The 22,240-nt window shown below is 43.2% G+C and overlaps 1 protein-coding gene and 1 long non-coding RNA gene across 6 annotated transcripts; one reads left to right on the forward strand and one right to left on the reverse strand.

Moving 5' to 3' along the window:
* Positions 1–6,301: 6,301 nt before the first annotated feature.
* Pole4 (DNA polymerase epsilon 4, accessory subunit) lies at positions 6,302–12,214 on the reverse strand. The gene is given in 5 exon segments (NM_001108634.1): positions 6,302–6,793; positions 6,892–7,736; positions 10,949–10,990; positions 11,433–11,517; positions 11,938–12,214. Coding segments are annotated over 4 exon segments (357 nt in total). The 5' UTR covers positions 12,154–12,214; the 3' UTR covers positions 6,302–6,793; positions 6,892–7,722.
* A 150-nt stretch (positions 12,215–12,364) lies between these two features.
* LOC102547728 (uncharacterized) lies at positions 12,365–19,062 on the forward strand. Of its 5 annotated transcripts, none has more exons than XR_015686704.1 (4): positions 12,365–12,599; positions 13,172–13,354; positions 13,921–14,066; positions 16,051–19,062. It is a non-coding gene; the product is annotated as an uncharacterized LOC102547728 (long non-coding RNA). The 5 variants fall into 5 exon arrangements; XR_015686701.1 differs by having other exon boundaries at positions 13,172–13,350; XR_015686703.1 differs by having other exon boundaries at positions 12,365–12,398; positions 13,172–13,350.
* Positions 19,063–22,240: the final 3,178 nt, after the last annotated feature.

Below are 22,240 nucleotides of genomic sequence, written 5' to 3' on the forward strand. Positions count from 1 at the left end.
CACATCCCTGTAAGGTCAGCACTCAGGGGGCAGACATGCAGATCTCTATGAGTTCAAGCCAGCCTGGCCTACAGAGTGAGTTTCAGGGCAGCCAGAGCAATATTGAGAAATCCTGTCAAGAAGAAAGAAGAGAGAAGGGAGAAAGAACAAAGAAGAAAGGAGGAGGAGGAAGAGAAAGAGGAGGAGGAAAAAACCCAAGGAGGTGGGAGACTACTAAGGAAAGGGGGCAGCTACAGAGGCAGGAGGAGAGAGGATAATGGGTATGAGCACATATATTGTATATATACATGAATCTGTCAAAAATTAAATATTTTAAAATTAAAAAATTTTTAAATAAAATTTTAAATGACTATGACTGACCATAGTCACTTTATAGTTGTGATGATCTCCACATAAATGCTGAAGGATCCTGTCCTGGTTAACCTTGATCCTATTTCACACAACCTAGAGTCATCTGAGAAGGAAGCCTCAGCTGAGAAACTGCCAGGACATGTAGGCATGTCTGTGGTAGATTACCTTGGTAAGTTAACTAACATGGGGCTGGAGCCCGTTGTGGGTGGTGTCGTCCTTAGGCAGGAAGCCCTGGGCAGGATAGGAGAGCTAGCAAAGCATGAGCCTGGAGCAAGCCAGCAAAGAGCATTTGTCCCAAGGTTTCTGTTTCAGGTTCTTCTCTGACTTCCCTTTATGATTGATTGTGACCTGGAAATAAGATGAAATAAACCGTTGCCTCCTCTAAGTTGCCTTTGGCCCAAGAACAAAACAACAAAGGAAGCAAACTAGAATTGACCAAGAGACATATTTGCCCATTTAAAAGGGTAGAATTCTCCTAATGTCATTTCAAATTAGAAAAATATTGCAACTAACTTTAAAATTAAAAGAATGAAACAAAAAGCCCTCCTCAAGAAACCAAGTTTCTAAGAGAAATGAGGGGGATCCCAAGGTAGAGAACTCTGAACCAATAGTTAGAAAACATAACAGAAAAACGCCTTAAATTTGAGCTGCTCAGAGCTACTTAGCATGAAGTGAAAACATCAGATCCCTGATTCTAATATAAAGAAAGAACCAGGGCAGACTGCAATTTTTTCTAACCTTTGTTATGAGATGCTCTTTTTAAACACTTAGGATTTAGTGCAGGTGGTTGTATGCACAAGGCCCGGATTTGATTCCCAGGACAGCACAAACTTTGGGAGTAGCCTGTGGTCCCAGGGCTTGAGGAGTAGAAATTCAAGGTCATCCTCAGCTGCACAGCAATTTCAAGGCCATGCTGGGATATATGAGACCTAATCTCAAAATGCTATGAGACTGGAGAGATGGTTCAATGGTAAAGAGAGCAAACTGAAGATGGGAGTTTGATTCCCAGCCCCGTGTCAGGCAGCTCACAACTGCCTGGATATCTCTCTCTCTCTCTCTCTCTCTCTCTCTCTCTCTCTCTCTCTCTCTCTCTCTCTTTTGAGAGTCAAAGGGCAGGTTTATTTAGGGGCAGCTTTTGAGTGAGTAACTAAGGAACTAGGCCAGGGAAATCATCATACAGACAGGGAGATGGGTGGCAAGGAGAGGGAGAGAGAGTACATGCACACAGGGACAGAGAGGGAGGGAGAAAGAGAAAGAGGAAGGGAGGGAGGAAGGGAGGGAGGGAAGAAGAGAGGCAGGGAGGGAGAGAGCCCTGTAACTCTTTAGCTCCACAGGGACCCACCTGACACCTCTGGCCTCCTCAGGCAAATGGCCTTACTTGCATGCACAGACATGCGTGCACTTGGTGTTTTTATGGAAAAAAAATGACAAGAAATAGAGGATCGTTAAGCTTTACAGTGTTAGCCTGCGGTTTCAGTGACTTACTTTTTCCTCTGTCTGACTCTACCCTAGAACACCCAGCCAGACATAGAAATGCCCAGTCCCTTCTGGTCCACTGGCCCATGAATGACAGACAGGAAGAAGGCAGAGCACAAGGGAGGCTGATAAGGGAAGCTGTGCTTTCCCACAGCCTTAAAAAGACAAGCAAAAAAGATTAAAACAGAGACAGAAGGAACACCCATTCAGAGCCTGGCCCACATGTGGCCCATACATATACAGCCACCCAATTAGACAAGATGGATGAAGTAAAGAAGTGCAGGCCTACAGGAGCCGGATGTAGATCTCTCCTGAGAGACACAGCCAGAATACAGCAAATACAGAGGCGAATGCCAGCAGCAAACCACTGAACTGAGAACAGGACCCCTGTTGAAGGAATCAGAGAAAGAACTGGAAGAGCTTGAAGGGGCTCGAGACCCCATATGAACAACAATGCCAACCAACCAGAGCTTCCAGGGACTAAGCCACTACCTAAAGACTATACATGGACTGACCCTGGACTCTGACCTCATAGGTAGCAATGAATATCCTAGTAAGAGCACCAGTGGAAGGGGAAGCCCTGGGTCCTGCTAAGACTGAACCCCCAGTGAACTAGACTGTTGGGGGGAGGGCAGCAATGGGGAGAGGATGGGGAGGGGGACACCCATAAAGAAGGGGAGGGGGAGAGGCTAGGAGGATGTTGGCCCGGAAACCGAGAAAGGGAATAACACTCGAAATGTAAATAAGAAATACTCAAGTTAATTTAAAAAAATAAAAATAAAAAAAAAAAATACAAGCAAAAGTGCGTGCAAGGAATCCTGGGAAGCCCAAGTGCCTCATTTAAGTCATGCCACCAGTAGAGCTGTACACGTAAAAATTAGTCTTCAGACTTTAAAATATGTATGTAGTGGGCCTGGGACAAAGTATTTTGCATAACACATTTGATTAATGCAAATTAAAACCACAGTGAGCTGCTGCTAGCCATTACAGTGACTAAGTGTTTCTTTTATTTTTCAAGAGCCAGCTCACTTTTATTCAATAATAAAATATGTAGCAGGGACCAGGCAAGAGCATCCATCAACAAATTACTATACAGAACATACATGTGGGGGCAGGGGGGAGAGCAAACTCGTGAGACTGACATCAGCAGAGAAGAAAGGCAGGCACCGACCGAAGCCAGATGCTAACACTACTGCAGTAACCAGCACCATTTCCTGGAGCATCCCAGATGTGTCACTGGCCACCACTGTTCTTCACTTTGGACTGCCCACGTTTCTCAACTCAATGTTCCCTGTATCTTCAAAGCCAGGAAGTTAAGAAAGGCCTTCTCCCTCTGAGGCTGAGGCAGGTGGAACTCTGCTAGTTGGAGGCCAGCCTGGTCTATAGGAGGAGCTCCTGGATAGCCAGGGCTGCAGAGGGAACTGGGGTGGGGATTGGGGGAGAAAGGACATACTTTTTTTACTCTTGGTCAGGAGAAAGTTCTGCTTTTAAGGGCTCATGTATTACTAGGGCCTGCTGAGACAGTCCAGAATGATCAACTTTAAAGTCAGTTGGCTACTCAACCTAAATTATATCCACATCACTTTTTTACCTATAAGATGACATCACAGGCATGATACCAGGAGAAAGATCTAATGACATTTGATATTCTACATGCATTTTACACGATGACCTAGCACCCAAAGTTGAAAGGAAACAAAAATTAAAATACCCTATTGAATTCAATACTAACTTCTTTTTCTTTTGAGACAGGGTCTCACTCTGTAGACCAGCTGACCTTAAACTCAGAGATCTGCCCGCCTGTGTCTCATGAAAACTGGGAGCAAAGGCATGGGGCACTATGCCTGGCTTAATACTACTACTTCTTTAAACTCGTGGGCATTGCTTTTGTAACTTTATGAGTGTTTTGCCTACATGTGAATATACACACCACATATGTGCCTGGTGCCTACAGAGGTGATAAAAGGACGACAGATTCCCTAGAACTAACGTTAAGGGTGGTTGTGTGCTGCCATGTGGGTACTGGGAACTGGGAACCGACCCAGGCCTTCTGTAAGAGCAACATGCGTTCTTAACCTCTGGACCAACTCTCCAGCCCCGTAGGGGATGATTCTACCCCTAATTTTCTTTCTTCTTTTTATTGGAGGTGGGGAAAGGGGGTTTAGGGACAGGATTTCTCTGTGTATCCTTGGCTGTCCTAGAACTCACTCTGTAGAGCAAGCTGGCTCAAATTCAGAAATCTGCCTACACCTGCATCTTGAATCCTGGGATCAAAGGTGAGTGCCACTATTCCCAGAAACTTTTCAAATATATTAACTCATAATTCTTTTAGTGACAGCATTTAATATCCTTTCTGTTTATATTTTCAAAGAGTACAGCAACATTAAGAAATTTTTATTTTTCAGAAAATGATAAAAAGTAAATGTAAAAGTAAATGAGTAACAGAGTTCAGATCCCGGTGCCCATAAGTGTTGGGTGGGCATGGCAACCCACCAATCATCCCAACACAGAGGCAGAGATGGGGCTCCAGGACTATCTAACCAAATTAGGAAGCTCTGGGTTTAACTTAGAGACCCTGCCTCAATAAATTGGGACAATTGAGGAAGACAGCCAACATCAAACTTTGGCTTACACACACATGTGAACGTGTGCTGCGTTTGGTTTCAATAAACATGCACTACCTGCTTTGCCCCGGAACTGTTACCAGCCCACTCCCCGCTCTCTTTTGTTCACCCGGCTTAACTCGGGATCTGTGCCGCCAGCACTGACGTGGCTTCTCTTTCCTACCATCCTTCGCTCCAGGACGGGTAGAGTTACCAGCCCACTCCCAAGACCCTAGAATCTGCAGAAAAGAACACAGACAGCTTTATTATTTTAGAACTTGCCAGCTAGGCACAATCCTAGGCGCAGATATCTCCTGCCAGAAAGGCATGCCCCTACCAATTATTATCTCCATTTCTCCTCCTGCCCTAAACTTAATGGCTTGTATCAGCTAGTCCCCGCCAACCTCCTTGGCCATCTGCCCATAGCAGAGGCCACAGGCCCTAGTTGCCCAGAGGCCTTACATGATTGCAGCGTCCTCTTCTCTCCAAAGCATGGCAGAACAGTCCCTCTCTCTCTTTCTCTGCATCTCCTTTCCCCCTAGGACCCGGGAGTCCCACCCATATCTTCCTTCCAACAACTCCTCCCCACCACACCCCCCACCCCGCTTCTTTATTGACAAGTCAAGAACCAATTGGGGAACAAGACCTTAGCGACAGAACCTCCCCTTACAAACATGCACGAACAACAACACACACACAAGAAAAAAATACCAACATTAGCCTTGTTGTATAAAGAAATGCTGATTATTAATGCTGACTTATTAATCTCTCCCACTATTGGCCAAAACTTATTTTTTTTAACTTTCTCTTGAATAAAAGTGTACACTTTCAATATCTGTAGTAATAGGCCTGTGGTGTGGTCTGTATTACACTCAAAATTATATGCAGTTACAGACTTAACTAATCATAGACAAAAATACAAACCAGGCTGGGGAACAGGCTACAGGGTGTTTGGCCAGCATTAGTCAAGACTATAAATATGATTTTTTAAAAAAGGGGGGGGGGCCATTGTAGAGGGTGATTTTGAGATAAGGAATCTGTGTTACTGACACTGAAGGTCCTTGTCCCCAATTGGATTTTGATCTAGCAATAAAAGATGCCAATAGCCAATGGCTATGCACAGGGCAGGAAACAGAATTGAGCAAGTAGGGCACAGAGAAAATCAGAAGACTTGGGGAGAGAAGGTGACACAATAGCAGAGGAGATAAAACCAACCAGCCATGTGAGATTTCAGGTAAGTGGCCACTGACCACTTCACCCATTGGGCCTGGGGTAGCAGGGGAAGATTTAAGAGTATTCAGCCACTGGGTTAGCCAAGGCATTTTAATAACTAGTGAAAGTGTATGTTTTCTATTCTTGGATCCAAGATAGCTCCTGGGTGGGTGCATGACCAGCCAGGAACACAAAGTGGTGTAGACAAAACTCCTGCCACAGGTCAGCAAGATGGCTCAACAAGAAAAGGCACCTACTCCCATGCCATGGCACAGGCACAGGCACAGGCACAGGCACAGACTCACAATTTAAAAAAAGACAGACAAGGGCTGGAGAGACGGCTCAGCGGTTAAGAACACTGATTGCTCTTCAGAGGTCCTGAGTTCAAATCCCAGCGACCACATGGTGGCTCACAACCACCTGTAGTGGGATCTGATGCCCTCTTCTGGTGTGTCTGAAGACAGCGACAGTGTACTCGTATACATTAAATAAATAAATCTTAAAAAAAAAAAAAGACAAAGCAACCAGGGAGCTGGCAAGATGGAGCAGCAGATAAAGCCACTTGTGGTCCAAGGATGTGAAGGCAGAAGGCTCCACATATGTAAGTACACACAAAGTAAAAACAAAATTAAGCAACTTCAAGAAAGACTGGAGAGACAAAGAAGCAAACACAACTTAATACTCTGGATTAGATCTCAAAACAAAGGATATTGATGCAAAAAATAATGAATTCAAATAAAAACTGAAACCCAATGAATAATAAGCCATAAATGTCCATTCCTGGAAATCCTGAAATGTCAGTCTTGGGGGGACTTGATAAGCAAGTCTTAAAAACACTTTCCTACAAATCTAGTATTTTTCTGAAAGTGTATTTTTACCACATTACCGGACTGAATCTATTATTCTGGAGAAAATGTCCTGCAGACTTTGTATCCTAAGAAAGATCTGTACTGCAGAATACTGTCGGAAGGCCTTGCTACAGCTTTCCTGAACCACTACATTCTATGTACTCCAAGTACACCACCCACACCATCTCACAAAAAAAACCCAAAAGTTTCATTTAGCATGACATGAGATGAGAAAGGGAAAGTTACTGTCCCATGTGTATGATGGTCCAGGCTAAGAACACTGTTACAAAGTTACTGTCCCATGTGTATGACAGTTCAGGCTAAGAACACTGTTACAAAGTTACTGTCCCATGTGTATGACAGTTCAGGCTAAGAACACTGTTACAAAGTTACTGTCCCATGTGTATGACAGTTCAGGCTAAGAACACTGTTACAAAGTTCTGGAGGTCAATGATGGTGACGGTTGTGCAACACTCTGAGCAACACACTGAAAAGCAGTTGAAATGGGAAACTTTATATTACATATATTTCACAACTTAAAGGTAAGGGTACAAATACATAGCATAGCATAGATTAAATTTAAATAACATTATCTAAATTTTGTCATACACAAAACTCATGTGAATCCATTCAGAGGAAAATGTTCCAAATCTCACTACATATACCTATGAATATTCAAAAAAAAGCCATTGAACTTTACAGTTTGAATTGAATATTACACATGAATTATACTTCAATAAAACTGTTGGAACCTCATTGATTTGACTCCTAAGGAGAAGAGGTATCCCATATATTATTGACCCACATACCAATGACATGCTTAGAAAGAACAAAGTTAATAAAGACTTGACTTGGGATGGTTGCTTGAAAGATGAGGAAAGTCTGTGCCTGACCACACGGGTTCCCAGTCACAGGGCAAGAGCAAAGGCAATATAAAACACAGGAACGAAGCCGACCAAAGACCTTTATTCCAGTCTTCTGTGATCATTAAACCACCTATGCAGAACGGTCCTTTCATCTCTGCCCCAAACAGCATCAGCTACATCCAGGCCTGAATTGGAAGACAGACTCAAGTAATGGAAGACTTTATGGAGAATGCTATCCAAGAGCTCTCTGCTTCTTCCATCTACAGGAAGATCGTATACATGCGCAGACACTCTCCAAAGCTGAGGCTCACAGAGGGGAAAAACGACGGATGCAGCAAAGGCTCACAAAATCATCCAGCTCCATAATCAATCCAAAGTGCCTAAAAACAGAAAAACCAATGTATAAGAATGTGTCTCAGTCTTGGGTAATGTCACAAACTGGACAAACTTAAAGCACACAGGGCCTTGCTGGTAACAGCAGTTTAATCTGAGGAGTATATCCAAAAGACTGAGGGGGAAATGTTATTAGAAAAGGTAGCTTTTTGGGAATTAATCCCACCAGTGCACAGAATTAGAACTAGAGCTGAAAAAGAGCTAAAGAATTGCTACACTGCTCAATGAACATTCAAAAAGGGAAAGGCTCTCTAAGCAAAGCATTTATAACTTTAAACAAGTTTTTTTAATTACATGTATACTTTTGAGAGCGTGTGTATGCAATACCCATATAGACCAGAAAAGGGCATCAGATCCCCCTGAAGCTGGAGTTACAGGAGGCTGTGAGTGAACTGAACTTGGATCCTCTGCTATAGAATAGTCTTAATTACTATCTCTCCAGTCCCTCTAATCTTTTCTCAGAAAGTCCCAGCTGAGTTTGCGCACCTGAGCTCACAAGTCTTTATGCTCTCCAAGATTGTATTCAAAAGAGAAAAAGCTGTTTAAAAGGCATAATCTACAACACAGAACAAAGCTCCACTAGCAGCTGGCCAATTCCAACAACAACAAAGAAATAATCAACATCTCACTGAGTATGTTTATAAACAGAGCAAAGAATCCTTGAGCCTGATGCAGATCGGGGTGCAAGAGAAGAGAAGCTATCTCCCACCCCAGGAGAACCAGCAGAAAGCACAAGACTAGTGGTTCTCAACCTGTGGGTCATCACCCCTTTAGCAAACCTCATTTCTAAAAGTATTTACATTACAATTCATAACAGTAGCAAAGTTACAGTTATGAAGTAGCAATGAAATAATCTTATAATCTGGGTCACCACAGCATGAGGAGCTGTATTATTAAAGGGTCGCAGCATTCGGAAGGTTGAGAACCACTGTTCCAGTTAACTGCATTGACAGAAAAAGAAGTGAAAGGAAAGGAGCTAATGATCCACAGGACACAGGCTTCCCTCTCTCATGCCTCTTACAACCTTGCCTCCACGCAGCAGCCACAGATTTAAACATACATGAAGGAGAGAAAAAAAAAAAATCGCAGGACTTTGCTCAAAGAACCAAGTGGCCTATCTTGGAAAACCAGAGCAGCCTCTGGCAGTCAGACTCCCAGGAAGCATCCTGCATTTTGGCCTGTGGGGCCTCAGCAGGGCATCTGCTCCTCTTTACCCAGAAGCTGCAAAGCAACAACCATCACTTTACAGACACTCAGCTTCCAAAGCAGCCTCATGTTATGTTCACACAGAAGGAAAAGCACTGTACTGAAGGAAACTTCGTAGTAAAAGGAGAGGCCAAAGTTATTTCTTAATTCGATTAATAAAGTTTACATCAGGGTGATAAACATTAGAAAAACCAAACCAATAGTACTTGTAACTAAAAAATAGTAACTTTCTTTGGGGTGTTCTGTTGTTGATTAAGGCAATATTGTCACTAGCCAAAGTGGGCTGGAGCCCCCTTTGTAGCACAGACTGGCCTTAAACTTAAAATCCTGCTGCCTCAGTCTCCCAAGGACTGGCATTCACAAGCATGAACTCGTGGAAACTTCCGCTTTTGACGATGGCTGGTCTGTGTTTAGAGCAACGAATAAAGCTAAACATATTTTAAAAATAAAATTTCTCAATAATTGAAAATCATATTAAGAGTTAAATCTACAACTTAGAGAGAGCAAAGTCACTAAGTAAGGTCAACCTCGAACGCTATTGTGGCCCTGAAGGCATGTGTCAATGTGAGAGAGCTGAGAAGGGCTGTGTGCCAGGCTGAGGGAGGGAAGAACCAAACCTCAGTCTGTCCAAATGGGAAGGTCTAATAACCTCCTTTTAAAATCACTAGAAATAACAATAATCAACCTATAAATTAAACACCATGGGCTGTCACAAACAACATAGTATTATTAAACTTTTACATACCTAACCATATGGTCTTACAAAATAAACAGAATCAATAATTTAAGTGAAAATAATCTGCAGCTGTGGTAGGAGAATTTAACAGGCAATTCTTACTCAGCAACTGGTAAAACAAGTAAGCAAAACAGAATAGAGTGCTTTCTCTTCCAGCATATACAGAGCCCCCCCCCCCCCCCCAAGAATGACCATATACTGGGCCATAAAGCAAGTTGGGCAACTAATTCAAGTTATTTTTAAGACAAATAGGTGGAAAAACAAAGATCTACAACTTAAAAGAATACTCAAGTCTAGACTTGAAGCAGACATTGGGGAGATATCTTAAAACGTGTTCGAAGAGAACATCTAAAGAGTGCCATTGGCATAGGCTGACACAGAGAAGCAGAATAAAGAGAGAAGAAAAGATCTCAGAGCCAGGCGAGAAAGTATATGCCTACTTATGTATTTATTTACTTATTATTATTGTTATTACTAGCATTTGGGGAGGTGAGGAAGACAGAAAAGGAATTCCAGGTCATTCTCAGTTATACAGTGAAATTTCAAGACCAGCCTGAGATACATGAGAACATGTCTTTAAAGTCAGGAACTGAGGGTGAAGAGATGACTCTGATTTAGTGCTTGCTGCTCTGAGGGCAGTTGTAGCATACGCCTTAAATCCCAGGACTTGGAAGGCAGAGGCAGGTGGATCTTGGATCTCTGGGAATTCAAGGCCAGCCTGGTCTACAGAGTGAATTCCAGGACAGCCAGGGCTACACAGAGAAACCCTTGTCTCAAACAAAGCAAAAGCAAAACAAAAAAGTGCTTGCTGTTCTTCCAGAAGACCTCTTCACGGCACCCAGGTTTAGCACCTCACACTGCTCTTCTGGCTCCTAAGGGAACCTTCATATATTTGGCATGTATAAGCACACATACACATAAGTAAAAATGAATGTTTAAAGAATTATGAATTGTGTCTTATTCTAAACAGTATAAGGGAGCAATATTGATATTTAGGGACAGAGATTTAAATAGGATTCAAAATCTAAATCCAACTCTATTGGTATTTTTTTTATACTCCCTCCTTCTTTTACGCTTGCAATTTCACTGTAGAATTTCTAATTCCCACAAATGGAAAATGTTCCTCTTTTCTATCAAAATGGGAAGAATCAATTCCATTGTGTACAAAGAACCACACATCTGTTTTTATAAGGTTTTATGAGATTCGAAGTTCACATCATCGACAGAGAAAGCAGTCTGTGCTGACAGTGAACTCACCTTCTAGAAAAGCGAATTCATCCACAGCTTCTATGGCATTATCTGAAATACAAGGTAAAGGGATATTTGATTAGCTCTAGTCATTTGGACATCAGACACAAAACAGTACAATCCACATAATAACAAACATGGAGTTTTATGCAAATGACATCATTTATAAACAATCTCCCTGATGTCCTAATTTTTACACTATAAATTCTTTCAACTGTCTCGGCACAAAAGCCCACGAAAATGCTGTTCGGTAAGGCCTCCTACAATCCTGTCTCGTTCCTAAATCCACTTTTCTCTCTAAAGATACTAGAAGAAGAGTTTGGCAGCATAAGAGGGAATGAGAGATACAGTCTTTAAAGTCTAACACACGTGCAAGGGTTACCAGCTAGACAAATAAATAAAAACCTTGCTTCAGTGATGCCTTGTGAACCAGCTCTAAGAAAGCCCAGCCCATAGCTCCCCTGTCCACCCTGAGGTACCACAGTGACTCTACCCAAATCTCTCCTCTGAAGAGTTTTCCTCTTTCCTTGTTGAGCACAGCAGTAGGCATCTTTTGCAATAGTCTCCACAAACAGCTCCTGCAAAACAAGCAGAGCAGATTAGTGGATTATAGCCCACTGAGTGAGCAAACCTGTGTATATGTGGGCAAGAAGGGTAAAAGGGGGCTCTACCACACAGGAAAGTTCTAGAAGTTAAGATTGTACTAAAATTCACAAAAACACTTCTGCTATCCCCTTCCCTATCTTCAGTCACCCTGCTCTAATATTTATAAATATTCACTAGGGCCCCCTTCAAATTCTGTGTGAGCCCCGGAGGGTGCAAACTAAAGTTGCCTGAGCCCCCTGAAGTGGAGTGATTAACAAACTCAAATGGGGCCTACAGAGGCCTTCCTAGGTCTCAGGCAGGTCAGCATACCAGGGCCTGCCACACCCCGAGCCACGCCCCCTAAAAACCACGCCCCCTTCCCCGACCCAGTCGCCCTTGCTTTCCCGCCGCACCGCGGCACGCGCCAGGATAAAGATGGCTTCCTGTCCCGCCAGCGTTACGTCAGGGTCTGCCTTCACCAAGGCCTTTACTCTCGCCAGAGGCAGCCTCGAAAGGCGAGCCCCACCGGGTGCATTCGTCGGGGCTTGGGCCTGCGAAGCTGCTGCCTCCCCTCCGGGAGCCTCCTCCTCTCTGGGCGTCCCGCTCCCAGCGGTCGCCGCTGCCGCCATCCCCTCCCTAAACGTGCTGCGCGCGATCGCTGTCTGAGCGCGCACACGAGATTCCGGCCCCTTTCCCGCGCCGGTTAGAGACCACGCCTCTCTGTGGGGGCGTGGCCCCTCCCTTACAAGGCGGGGCGCGCCAGAAACGCCCCCCTCCGGCTCCGGCTTCTGATGTTGCCTTCCGGGGGAGAGCCTGGAAGCGGCCGGGCGTGGCCTAGCTGAGCCGGAAGTCCGGATGCTTCGCCAGAGCCTGTGTAGGTTCTCAGGGTCTAACTTCAAGGTTCACTTAAGGGGGACCCATGGGTGTCCTCACAATGCGGTGCCGCGCAGCGCCAGGCCATCTCCGGGGATCACGTCTTAACTGGAATGGGACTTTTGACGGGCAGAATTGGAAGTGCAGTCCAAGAAAGGCGTGCGGACATAGAGAGCAAGTTGTGGTGTCTGGTCGTTCAAACGTAGGTTGCATCAGAACACTGATGGCCTTACTCAAAAAAACAATCAAAAAGTGTGTTTCTGTAGGAAATATCAACATTAATTGCACATTTTTACGTTTTAAAATTTTGGTATGTGGAGTTAGCAAAACATTGTCATGACAAGTAAGTTAAAAAAATTTGATAAGAAAAAATTGTCTCCCTTAGAAAAAGATTGGATCAGGGCTGGGGATTTAGCTCAGTGGTAGAGCGCTTACCTAGGAAGCGCAAGGCCCTGGGTTCTGTCCCCAGCTCCGAAAAAAAGAACCAAAAAAAAAAAAAAAAAAGAAAGAAAAAGATTGGATCATCTAGCTGCTTCTGAACATTATTACTATCCGGTTTTGCTTAGTTATGGAAAATTCCACTACACCTTCCTGAGAGAATGAGAATGACTTCTGGGTATTAAGATAACTTTGACCGGGTGTGGTGGTGCACACCTTTAATATAAGCACTGGAGTAGCAGAAACCAGCCTAATCTACAGAGGGAGTTCCCAAGCCAGCTAGAACTACATAGTAAGACCCTATCTTTAAAATAGAAAATCGCTTTGATCTCACAGGCCTCTGGAAAGGTTCTCCAAGAAGCCTCTCTTCACCTCCTCCTTCCCTATGAGTTCTCATACCACACCGGAGATCTGGCATGGAGGAGTGGCAAATATTTGCAATAGGCAAAAGAGATGACTCAGTCAAGTGCTGCACATCAAGGACCTGAGTTCAAATCGCCAGAACACAGTAAAAGGCAAGTGCGACATAACTCCTGTAATCTCTGCAGTAAGAGTAGTAGGATGGCTGAAACTCCTTGGCCAGCTAAGCTAGCCTAACCAAATCAGCGAGATGGTGGACCCTGGGCCTTTATACTAACAAATGCACCCAACGCACATCAAAGTTTTAATATAAGGCATAATAAAAACACTGTGTAGCTAGTTGATTGCTTTATATAAATATTAATGTTTAGTCATAATACCTGTACTATTGAGGCAGGTAAGTAATTTTATTTATAGCTATGACTGAGCCACAGACTGTTCAATAGTATACCTGTGGAATATGGGCTCATTGCATTGGATAATAACCTGAAATCATTCACTTTCAAATTTAAGCAATAAACTTTGACTGGATCTATACACAGAGGCCCCACTAAAACAAAATGAGTCTTCGCCAGAATTAAAAGCTTCAGGGGAAGAGAGATGAATTACATTGTACCAGAGTTTTCCTTAGGACCTTTGCCTTGAGTTCCTTCTACTTTGTATTTAATAAAAAGAGAAACAAAACATACCAAGAAACTTTATTCTCATTGGTTGATTGTTCATAGAAACTGACTACATGGATTTCCAGTCTTTTCACCCCAACTTTGAAATGCTACAAATCCAATGTAACAGACAAGGATCTCTGCAGCTGGTCTCTTTCCATCCTCTGCCATTTTGTAACATCTCCAGGTCCTCTCTATGTCTGGACCAGGTAAACTGTGTCTCTAGTTCTTTTGTTCTGCCCCAAAGCTTTTCTCCACTTCAGATCCCAGGTTCTCTGATAGTTCTACAGATGAAGTTAAATCAGTCATACCACTGCATACGGTCCTTCAGAGTGCTGGTCCCAGTAGCAGCACCAAGCCTCTCCCTGTGCCATTTTTCTTTCTTTTCCTCTTTTTTTTTTTTTTAAATCAGTATTTGACTCTTCTAGCCCCACCTTCCCCAGATTGAAAACTCCTGAAGGAAGGTGTTTCTGTCTGATTTTGTTCATTGAGTCTCGAGACTATGATAAAGTACCTGACACCTAGGTTTTCAGTATTTACAGAGTCAATGGATCATTAGCAATAGCTCATCTGAAATTGATATCGCCTCAGAAGGATGTCATCTAAGGGCAGAAGTCATTGTTTGAAAATGCCTGCTAAGGGTCTCTAGTCATTCCTGCATTCACTATCTTGGAAAATCAATATTTTTCCTTATGTTATGAGACTGTAGCCCAGGCTAGGCTAGAACTGGTGACAGTCCTCCTGCCTCAGCTTCCCAAGTGATGGAGTTATAGCCCAAGCCTTCGCATTCAGCTTTAAGCAATCAACTTGACATTTGCTCATATACTTTGTTTCACAGAAAGCAAATAAATGTCATAACTTTAAAAACCTAAAAATCAGAGAGTGTACTGATGCCTTTGGTCACAGTTTTTCTATTTGTTCAGTCTCCTCCTCTACTTGACAGCATTACACAGCAGCCCTGCTCTGAAGGCAGCCTTCAGCTTGTCCTGAGCTCTCCTTTGTGGGATCCGGCTACCCTTGGGATGGTTTATGAGCCACTCTGAGTGGCAATCATGAAGGACCGAAGGCTATCCTAACTCATTCCCAGCAGATTACTTTTCAGTTCAGTGATCTAGAATATTGGATTTTTTTATTCTCAGGAGATAATATGAAGAAAAGGAACTGTGGCTAATCTATAAGAGATCAGAGGGGAGTGTTGTGAGGTTCAAGCCCTCTCTGTTGATAAGCGAGAGGCACAATAACATGGCAGTCATAAAATGATTCGTGGAGCTGAGTGATGGTGCTGAAAGAGGGCCACAGCCCTGAGGCTAGCCTGATCTACACACTGAATTCTAGAGCAGCCAGTGCTGTATTGTGAGACCTGGCCTCAAAACAACAAACCTAATAGTTAAGATTGTTTACCAAGTAAGCAAACATTTAAGAATCATGTATTAGTCTTTTACTACTTATAATTAGAAGTATTTTAAATATCTTCATTAATTCGTTGGGAATTCCACCCAGCATATTTTAAGCATATCCACCCCAAACTTCTCCTGTTAACTCCTTCTAGCTCCACTCCCACCCCACTAACACCCAATTTTCTGTTCTCTTTTATTTTGAACTATTTTTTAATGCTAAGTTTAATTTCCAGAGAATATATAAATTCTTATAAGGGTTTTTGTGTATGTGTGTCTGTGTATGAATGTGTGAGTGAGTATGTACGTATGTGTGTGTTTATGATGTGTGACTGTAGGTGTGTGGTGTGGTGTAGTGTGTGCGTGTGTATGTGTGTATGTATGTATGTATCTGAGTGTGTGTTTATGATGTGTGACTGTGGGTATGTAGGGGTGTGTGTGTGTGTGTGTGTGTGTGTGTGTGTGTGTATGTATCTGAATGTGTGTTTATGATGTGTGACTGTATGTAGGGGTGTGTGTGTGTCTCTGTGTGTATGTATGTGAGTGTGTGTTTATGATGTGTGACTGTGGGTATGTAGGTGTGTGTGTGTGTGTGTGTGTGTGTGTGTGTGTGTGTGTTACCTAAGAGATCAGAGGACTAAGTCCACTTAGAACTACCTAACATGGATTCTGGAGATTGAACCTGGGTCTCCTGAGACAAGTGCTCTTAACTGCTCGATCATCTCTCCAGGCCCCTGTTAGGAGTAGCATTCACAAAGATTAATTTTAACTTTGTTCTCTATTATGTTTTTTTTTCCAGTTTGGTTTTTGAAAGAGAGGTGGCCTGGAACTAGTGGCAGTCCTCCTGCCTCAACCTCCCAAATATTCTGACTATAGAAATACAGTATAACACCCAGCTGAGACTGCAGGTTGTTTCATCCACTGTGGGCCTGCTGTCTAGACTGAGACAGACTATGAAGTTCAGGGTCCTCTGAACCCAACCACAACAGCCTTGGCCTCCCTGGAAAGCCTCCATATAAGCTGAGATGAAGCCAGCAGCAGACATCGTCAGGAAGTCAGCTTGTATAACCATCGTTCTGTTCACTTGCAGAAGAGCAGTAAGAAGCTTCACCTCTAAGGAAACAGCAGACTTTCCACCACTGTCAACATCACACAGATCTTTGATGAAGCAAAGAAACATCACTGCTGCTAACATAGTGCTAGCTGCCATCGCTGTGGACAGCAAACTGTCACGAAGTTTGGAGGTAAAAAGAGCTCATGAAGCAGCCAACAATCATGTAGATCAAAGGAAGAAATGAAAATATGGAACAACCTTTCTCTTGGGGACCAGATAGGAGTATAATTATTGTACATTATGTTTTATAGAACAAAAAAAAGGGAGAGAAGGATGGGAGCTGTAAACAGCAGCAAATTCACAACCTAAGACTTGTTCTTGCTTTATGTTCAGAACTCAGTATTGTTGATCATGTTGATACAATTCAGTAAGTTCCTATAGGGTTAGGAAACCTTGCTCAAATAAGTCTTTCTCCTGATTCAGGCTGGTAAGAAGTCATTGTGGTGCAAGCAAGCATAGGGAATAACTTATCCTGGACTCTACTACATGTGGGCTATGTGACACAGCGCTGCTAACAAGGCATCTAGCAACCTAGGACTCTAACCTGCATGTAAACCCCACTTCAAAGCACCGAATTAGTTACTCCTTGCTAACAACTTGGTGACGACTTCCATTTTGTGGTTTGTGTCTTAGTTATTTTTCTATTGCTGTGGGAAGACACTATGACCAAGCAAACTTATAGGGGGAAAAGGTTTATTTGGGGCTTCCTTCCGTTTCCAAGGATTACTCCATGACCAGCATAGTGGAGAGTGTGGCAGCAGGCAGGCAGGCTTGGTACTGGAGCAATAGCTAAGGACTTACATGTTGAGACAATAACTCTGAGGAGAAAGATAACCAGCAGGAATGATGTGAGCTTTTGAAACCTCAAATCCTAGTGCTAGGATTGGGTTACATCTATTCAAGATATCAGCCAAAGGGCCCAATGGAAACTCCCGAACAACCCAAGTGTGGTTTGAATAGGTGTGGCCCCCATAGACTCATGTGTTTGAATGCTTGGTCCATAAGGAACGGCACTATTAGGAGGTGTGGCCTTGTTGGAGTGGGTGTGGCCTTGTTGGAGTGGGTGTGGCCTTGTTGGAGGAAGTATGTCACTATAGGGGCAGGCTTTGAGGTGTTCTATGCTCAAGCTACACCCAATGACACAGTCTCCTTCTGCTGCCTTCAGACCTCTCAGCTCCTTCTCCAGCACCATACCTGCCTGCACTCTGCCATGTTTCCTGCCATAATATTAATGGACTAAAACTCTGAAACTGTAAGCCAGCCCCAATTAAATGTTTTATTTTCTAAGAGTGGCCATGATCGTGGTGTTTCTTCACAACAATGGAAATCCTAAGATATCAGGCTACTGCCAAAGCTATTAACTTTCCACAAACTGACAGCAAGGCCCTATTGCTGAAGACAACACCCACACAACTTGCTGCACGTGGAGACGTTGAGCTGGCGTCTGTCTGGAACCTTCACTCCTACTAAAAGCATTCATGATGCTAGAATGTACTCTGCATGCTACAGAGTACAGAAGAAATAAACAGCAATCCAGCTACCAGTCCTTGAATCTGCAATGGTGACCTGACCTGGCAAAAAGATACATGGGTAAAATAGTGGCATAAAAGTTGTGGCAGTCACTAACCACTATCTGTTTGGAAGTAAAGTCCATTCCATGAGATGGAACCCATTGTCAACACTGCTCAGGTAGCCAAGAGCTTGAGGCTAGATAGGCCATAGACCTATGGTTGTTTGAATAAAAATGGCCCCCATAGACTCTAATAGTTTAATGCATGGTCATTGGGAGTGGTGCTACTTGTGATTGTTCTTTAATAAGAGAGAATGAGGTGTAGATTTGGGGAAGTGAGGAGTTGAGGCAGATCTGGGAGCAGTTGGGGGAAGGAAACCATAATCAAAATATATTGTATAAGAAAAATCTACTTTCAATAAAGAACAAAAGAAAGAAACCTCCAAACTGCCCCAGTGACACATCTCCTTCAATAAGGCCATACTCCCGAATTATTCTCAAGTGTGAAACAAGTCTTTAAACATGTGAGCTTAGGGCGGCATTCTCATTCAAACTGCCACAGTCGGTTTCTATTCAAACATCCAGTAACTAAAGGAAAGAAGGCAAGGCAGCCTAAACCACTTTGGGGAGCAGGCACAGTAATGCGAACTGTGTCTTTTTACCTTTTAGAGAAAAAAAAACTATCATATAGACATATGCAAGACATATAGTCTATGCAAGATTATGAATTCATATAAGTAAAATCAGATGTATCGTGGAAAGTGGCAAGTACAATGAAGAAAAGCTTTCATAACTTAAGCCTCTTGATCACAGCAGAAATTCACACATACCTTACCCATAGCAACTAACTCCTCGGCCTGGATCCCATAAAAGAAGAATACAAGGGGGCTGGAGAGATGGCTCAGCGGTTAAGAGCACTGACTGCTCTTCCAGAGGTCCTGAGTTCAATTCCCAGCAACCACATGGGGGCTCACAACCATCTGTAATGGGATCTGATGCCCTCTCCTGGTGTGTCTGACAAGAGCAGCAGTGTACTCACATACATGAAATAAATAAATCTTTTTAAAAAAAAAAAAAGAAGAACACAATCAGTAACTCAGTGCTCTTTGGTGTTCGAGCTCAGGTAGCCTGCTGCTCCTATGCAATGTATCCTGTGCTGTCCCTTTCAATAAAGCTTGCTTCTTTGACATCTATGGCACTTTCTCAGTTCTTTGAAGGTCATGGAAACAGAAAGCAAATTTACCCTAGTGGGTCACTAGTGGAGTGGTAATGAGTAGCATCGCCTTTTCCATGACTCCTGGATCATGGATCCTGGCTATAGGAGAAGTTATAATATATATTGGATGCTGATTCAAAGCATCTAACAGCTACTGGAGAGTACTTTGCCCCAGCCCTTTGGGCTGCTGCTACCTAATTGACACTGTGACTGTGTCTTCAAAAGGCCATTCCATATTTCTATTAAGCCAGTTGTTTTAAGATAGTGGAGAACATGGTAAGGCCAGTGGATCCCATGATCATGGGCCCACTCTCACATTTCTCAGACCATGAAGTGAGCTCCGTGGTCAAAGTAAAACTATGTAGACTGTAAGGATAGTAAGTCAGGCATCATTTAAGACCATATATGGTGGTTAGGGCAGAAAGATTATGTATAAGAAATGCAAATCCATAACCAGAATAAGTACTCTAGTAAAAACAGTGTTGTCCTTTCCACAGAGGAAGTGGTTTAATGTAGTCAGTGTGCCACCACGTTGCTAGATGGCCACATTAGTGCCATGTCTGGGGCTCAGTGTTGATCTCTGCTGTTGCCAGACCTGGCACTCAGCAGCAGCTGTAGCCAAGCCAGCCTTGGAGAGTGGAAGTCTGTGTTGTTGAGCCCATACATAACCCCTATCTGTGTCACCAGAGACACTTTACCCTTGTGCCATTGGGCAATGACAGGAATGGTTGGGGGAAAGAGCAGACTGTCCACACAACAGGCCATCCTATTCTACTTGATTATTGAACTCTTCTGGTGAAGTCACCTTTTGTTGAGCATTTACATGGGACACAAATATCTTCACATCCTTTGCCCATTTGGAGAGATCTATCCACATACTTCTTCCCCAGATGTCTCTCTCACCAATTTTCCAATCATGTTCTTTCCAAGTCCCTAATCACCCAGCCCACCAATGGGCTACAACTCATGAATCAGTGAACAATCTCTCTTCTGGCCATTTTTCCTTCTAAACAAAGTATACGACCATGTGTACTACCCAGAGTTCTGATCACTGTGGAGATTTCCCTTCATGCCTTTCAGCATTGTCCCAGAAAGGGGTTGTAAGGCTGCAGCTATCCACTTCTGGGTGGATAGCAGAACAAGCAGAATCATCAATAGTCCTCTCATCCCCAGTCAACCAATCATAGGGTATAATCCCATGAGTCAATAGGAGCATGCTTACTAGCAGACAGCATTGTAACAGGAATGGAAAATGGTAGGCATTTGAGCAACTTCATGTCACTTGCTTATGCCTTCAGGACTTGCTCAGGCCCTATCATGTATATACCATTTCTGTTTGATAATGGGTTGCAGCTATGCACATCTTACTTTATGAATTAATGAGTCAGATTCATGGTGGGCAGCTCAGATCATATGGTAACTTGGTGGCCCACGGTCAAATATTCTGTTCCTACTAGATCTGGGTATGACCATCTTTGTCATTGCCTATAGTTCCTGTGCTGGCCTGGGACTCTGATCATAAGCTATGTGAGTTCCACTTTGGCTTTCACTATGACTTGAGGAAGAACTCTCCTGCCAGCTTTAATTATAAACAAATTCTTAGTCTTGCTTTATCATCAGCTGGAGAATTACAAAGAGGATACTGACTTATGGAAGGGACTCTTATCACTATCATTTGTAACTATTTACAGTTCCACCAAGCTTGCCTCCCACAGCCCTATGCACTCCCTTCTCAGCCTCCTGCCATTGATCACTCTCATGACACCTAATCCTATGGGAGGTGTATGGAAGAGTTGCAGTAACTCAAATATATCATTAGAAGGCGTAGCAATTCCTTCACCAGGCCCGGGACTCTATAGGCTAACAAACTCAATGGATATTAGTGAAAGAAAATGCAACTTAGAGGAAGTGGTGAATTAGTTAAAGTTATGAAGAAGAGCTTGTGAAACTCTGCCTTCCAGACAACTACAGACACTGCCACTTTGAAATTCAAGCAACTGTGTTCGCCCCCAGGAAACCCTCAAGGTTCTACCTATTTCCATGCCTGCGGTGGCTTGAATGAAAATAGCCACCACAGGCTTATAGAGAAAGGAACTATTTGAAAGGATCATGTGGACTTGGAGGAAGTGCGGAAGTGGGCTTTCAGGCTTCAGAAACTCAAGCCAAGCCCAGTGTTACACTCTCCTCCTCCTTCCTGTCAACCCAGATGTAGAACTCTCAACTACTTTCCCAGCCCCATATCCTCCTGCATGCTGCCTTGCTTCTTACCAGGATGACAATGGATTAAACCTCTGAACAGTAAGCTAGGCCCCAATTAAGAGTTTTCCTTTATACAAGTTGTGATGGTCATGGTGTCTCTTCCCAGCAGTAGAAACACGAAAACGCATTCCTCTCATGGAGTGATGGGTGGCCACCACTCATTTGAGACTACAGTCACATAATCCTGTCCTTCATTCCAGGAGTGAGTTACTAGAGGTGAAAGGTTAACTGAAGGCAAAACTCTCTGCCTATTTTGTGATTTCTACCACCCATGCTAGGGTAGGAGTTCTCAGAGATGAAGAAGATTTTGAATTACACCTACTCCTGTAAGTAACTCCCCGCCCAGGTTTCCACAGTAACCCTGACAACTAATTAGAACACTAAGTTGAAATCAGGTGGCATTTTTTTCCTTTGGTCCATTTTTGCACTAACTGGAATAAACAGACATTTGTTCGTGTGCCCTTGGGGAAGGAATATAACAAGCCTCTTCAAGGAAGATTGTCTCTTCAAATCATCGGAGCAAAGCCACAGATCCATCTTAAATGGGATAAAAGATAATTTATCCTGGAGCCATGTTGAGTGAACTTCCATGGCGAAGGATTACAGATTTAGTTTATCTCTAATTCTACGTTCCAACAGGGAGGCAGTTTCATGAGGTTTTTTAATAGTTTTACAAAACAAACAAAGTTATAAATCAAGGCAAGTTTAAAATACTTTGGTGGGTACATCAGAAAGGCAGGTACAAGCAAGATAGGCCCAACCTTTACTATAGACCCAAAACACTACCTGAGCTTCTGGTTGGTGGAAGCTAGTAATCTGCTAAGTCAGTAGATTCCAAAGGGTTTTATGTATTAGTAAGAAGACTTTAGTTCTCCCACAGAGATGGGCAA

Source organism: Rattus norvegicus, chromosome 4, assembly GCF_021556685.1.
Source record: "Rattus norvegicus strain SHRSP/BbbUtx chromosome 4, alternate assembly SHRSP_T2T, whole genome shotgun sequence".
In the NCBI taxonomy this organism is placed as follows: domain Eukaryota; kingdom Metazoa; phylum Chordata; class Mammalia; order Rodentia; family Muridae; genus Rattus; species Rattus norvegicus.